Source organism: Gekko japonicus, unplaced genomic scaffold (assembly GCF_001447785.1).
Source record: "Gekko japonicus isolate JY-2015 unplaced genomic scaffold, Gekko_japonicus_V1.1 scaffold7640, whole genome shotgun sequence".
NCBI lineage: Eukaryota > Metazoa > Chordata > Lepidosauria > Squamata > Gekkonidae > Gekko > Gekko japonicus.
Genome location: NW_015177267.1, coordinates 2,077 through 6,164, shown reverse-complemented (window position 1 = coordinate 6,164; position 4,088 = coordinate 2,077). Strand labels below are relative to the sequence as shown.

Genomic DNA, 4,088 nt, shown 5'->3' with positions numbered 1-4,088 from the left:
TGTAATGTTCCAGGGGTGTTGTACTGTAATACTCAGTTTCTCAAACAAGTGTATGCCTGTCTGTTGGTCCACTTAGGAGTCTTGATCTTGGTTGTGTCGTGGTTAAGTGTGCAGACTCTAATCTGGGAGAACCGGGTTTGGTTCCCCACTCCTCCACTTGCACCTGCTGATGTGACCTTGGGTCAGTCACAAGCTCTGGCACAGCCGTTCTTGAAAAAGAGCAGTTTGTGTCAGAATTCTCTCAGCCCCTCCTACTAAAATTGTGTGTGTGTTACCCTCACAACAACCCTGTGGGGTAGGTTAGGTAGAGAAGGGGAGATTTGGCCCGGGGTCACTCAGCCAGCAGAGTGAGAATACAAACCTGGGTCTCCCCACATCAATCTGCAACTCTGACCACTGTGCAGTGCTCCCTCTACTGATCTGTAATGTTCCAGAGGTGTTGTAATGTAATACTCAGTTTCTCAAACGAGTGTATGCCTGTCTGTTGGTTCACTTAGGAGTCTTGATCCTGGTTGTGTGGTGGGCTAGTTGTGGCAAATGGTAGGGAAGCTCAGTATTTCTGTATACAGTTGTAGGGGCTTTATTGCAATGTGGTATGGCCTGATATTATGTTCTTATTCCAGTGTGGGGTGTGTGTGGGGCTTTCTAAGTTTCTAAGCAGTGTGCTAAGAAGGCAACTGTTCCTGGGGTTAGCCCAGCCCAGGGTCATTGCTAGGGCAGTTCCCAGACCTCCCGAAATTTCTGGGGAGTCCATCCCTAAATCCTGCATGGGTCCACCTTCATAGATAGTGACCATGGCCTGTGATGTCACTAGCTCCTCCCTATGATGTCATTGGGTCCCAGTTCTTTTAATGACTTAGCAATGCCTCTGGCCCAGCCCCGGCCCCCCCCGGGAAATTGGAAAGTCTACGCCCTTGGCATAATGTGTCTTTCTGTGTTTCTGTGCTGGGAAATACACATATTCACCAGTATTCATTATAATAAAAAGCTCAGTAGATATCAATAATGGCCATTTGTTAAATGAGTCTGAGAATGCACTCAAGTACTTTTCAGGGTCGAGCCAAGGTTGATTCGGTTCAAGAATTAAAGTGTCTGAAGAGCTAACTGGTTCACTGGAAATAGGACACTGGCCCACCAATAGACCGTAGTCCGCCCTCTTCCACAGCGTACATGATGCATTTGTGCTTTCTGAATGTAAAATTGAATGTTAAAAGTATATTCCTTAATGAAAGTGAATAATAATAAAAATTGATTGCCGAGTGTCTCTTTTTTTCTTTATGAAACTGCCAGCATTTAGAAATCAGACCACTGTACCCATTTCAAACCAAAGGAGGGCCACTATCCCACATGAAGATGGACTTCATCAAGCCTCTGGGAAAACAGAACCAGACCAGTGTCACAGAGTTTGTTCTCTTGGGATTCTCTGTTGATCCAAAGAAACAGTCTCTTCTCTTTGCTCTTGGTTTATTAGTCTATCTCTTTACTTTGGCAGGGAATCTTGCCATCATATCATTGATCCGGATAGATCAGTGCCTCCAAACTCCCATGTATTTCCTCCTGGGCAATCTGTCTTTTATTGAGATCTGCTATACTTCCACCACTGCCCCAAAGATGTTGTGGGACCTCTTGCTGGGAGACAAGACCATCTCTTTCATAGGATGTGCACTCCAACTGTATTTCTTTGGCACATTAGGATGTGCAGAGTGTGTGCTTCTCTTAGCTATGGCATATGACCGCTATGCAGCTATCTGCCATCCACTGCGCTACACCCTTCTCATGAGTCAGAAAGTATGTTGGGGACTCGTGGTATGTTCCTGGGCTATTGGAAACTTCAATTCCATCGTCAACACAGCCTTGGTCTTTTCCCTCGACTTCTGCCAGTCCAATGAAATTGACCACTTCATATGTGACATTCCTCCTCTCCTAAAACTCTCTTGCTCTGATACATCGGTTAGCCAGTTGGTGACATTTAACATCTCTGGGGGTATCATGATTGGGGCTTTCGGTCTGATTCTTCTCTCCTACATCCTCATTGTCTTCTCAGTGCTGAAAATCCGTTCAGCTCAGGGTAGGATCAAGGCGTTTTCCACCTGTGTTTCCCATCTCACTGTGGTGAGCATCTTCTATGGCTCTGTCATGTATACCTATCTGCGCCCTTCCTCCAGCCATTCTATGGAGCAGGACCGCCTGGTTGCTGTGCTATATACCATCATTACTCCAATGCTCAATCCTCTGATCTACAGTTTACGGAATAAGGAAGTGCAGGGAGCAGTTCGGCGAGCCCTTAGTAAGAACAAGTGGTTGGCATAGAGTTGGCAGCTGAAAAATGTGACCCCCCCAAGAATAAAATCAAATTCATTGAAAAAGTCTAATTTTTTTCCTTTTCAATTTTAAATTGACTACCATGGGTTGCAAGAAAACGTTTTACAAAGATTAATAACAAATCAGTTGTTAAGCCATCTAAACCTGGTGTTTTGTGTGAGTTAACATTGTTGAAGCCCCCCCTCAATTTCCCTTAATATGAAAACATCTAAAAATTATACTGTAAAATCTGTGAAAATTTCACCTGGTTGGGGAAACCTTGAACCTTAACTATAGAAGGGTGTTATATTTGATATATAGGTATTTTAAATGAACAAATAAAATGATGAGTACTGTTGAAACCAATGTTTAGTACAATTATGTCCCATTGATGTCAATGTGATAATTTAGCACCTGCTTGGCAGTGAAGTCCTTAACAGATTCACACCCTTCCAAGCTCATTGACCTCAATGGACATAGAAGATGTAACTCTGCTTGGAATTGAACTGTAAATGTCTTGCGTTTAAGTCAATGGGATGTAACATGCCACATAACTATGTCTGGATTTTATTTATTTATTTATTTAACATTCAATTTATATACCGCTCTGACCCCGAAGGATCTTAACAACTATTGTACAAGTCTCTATGTTATGTTATTTGAAATGATCCACTGTCATCAAAACAGAACTTGTTCACATCCCATTTTGTAAGAGGAGCCACTAAGACGGTTGGTGACAAATAAAGGTACTAAACCCATTTGATGTAGGGATTAATAATATTAGAAGAGTACATACATCAACTGTTATTGCATGGATTGGGACATTATATGGCCAATAGACATAAACGTGATTGAAAATTCCAGTCTTTTTCCACTCCCCTGCCATTAGCAACAGGTCAGAGACAGTAATCAGTATTGTTCAAGAATTTGCGATAAGATAAAAATGAAAATACAATATGAGAAAGTGGTAGAATATATCCAGTAGGTCATTATATTGATCTTTTATGTTATTATCTATATACTAATAGCGAAGTTGCTCCCGTGAGTGCGCTCCGGGGGCACTTGGGGGGGAGAGGGGGAGGTTTGTTCACACGTGAGGCGGTCCCCACGTGTGCACAAAAATCCAAAAAGTTGAAAAAAATTTCGGGGGGATGTTTAAATCCCCCCGAAAGTGACAGAGCGTCCCCTATGCATGCGTAGGGAACACTCTGTAGCTGGATTCCTTTATGGTGAAAAACCTGTTGTTTCAAAGAGTTCTCTTTGCTGAGCATAATGGAGAATGCCTTCTTGTTCCCAAGGCAGGATGGGTAGGTATGTGTGTGTCTTCATTAGCATATTGGCACAGCAGCTTCCAAATGCAGGTAGACTCAAAGCAAGCAAACCACACAGCATTTCCAAAACCCATACACAAATGCAAGTACATTCCATACACACATACGTCAGCACAATACAAATAAAATACAGTTTCAAGCACATTAGCCAACACCAATCCTAATGCGTTTCTGCTGTTGGGTGTGGCCTATTATGCTAATGAGTTCCTGCTGGGCATGGCCAACTTGGGAGCGACCTGGAACTGTGTTCCTGTGCGTTCCTGCCCAAAAATAGCCCTGAGTGCGTGGATTGGGACATTATATGGCCAGGGGGGAGGACCAGCCTCGCCGCCGCCGGAGCCCGGCCGGGTCAGAGCCGGGCGGGGTGGGGGGGGAACCGGCCTCGCCTCCGCCGCCACTGACTCGGGGAGATCGAGTGGGGGGGATGGAGGAGTCAGAGCTCTTCTCCCCCCCGTG

At 44.3% G+C, this 4,088-nt stretch overlaps 1 protein-coding gene across 1 annotated transcript; it reads left to right on the top strand.

The window, feature by feature from the left end:
- The first annotated feature begins 1,353 nt into the window (after window positions 1–1,353).
- On the top strand, window positions 1,354–2,310 carry LOC107124899 (olfactory receptor 1020-like). Its single transcript, XM_015428400.1, has one exon. It carries the CDS (start codon window positions 1,354–1,356, stop codon window positions 2,308–2,310), a length of 957 nt encoding a protein of 318 aa, XP_015283886.1.
- The last annotated feature ends 1,778 nt before the right edge of the window (window positions 2,311–4,088 follow it).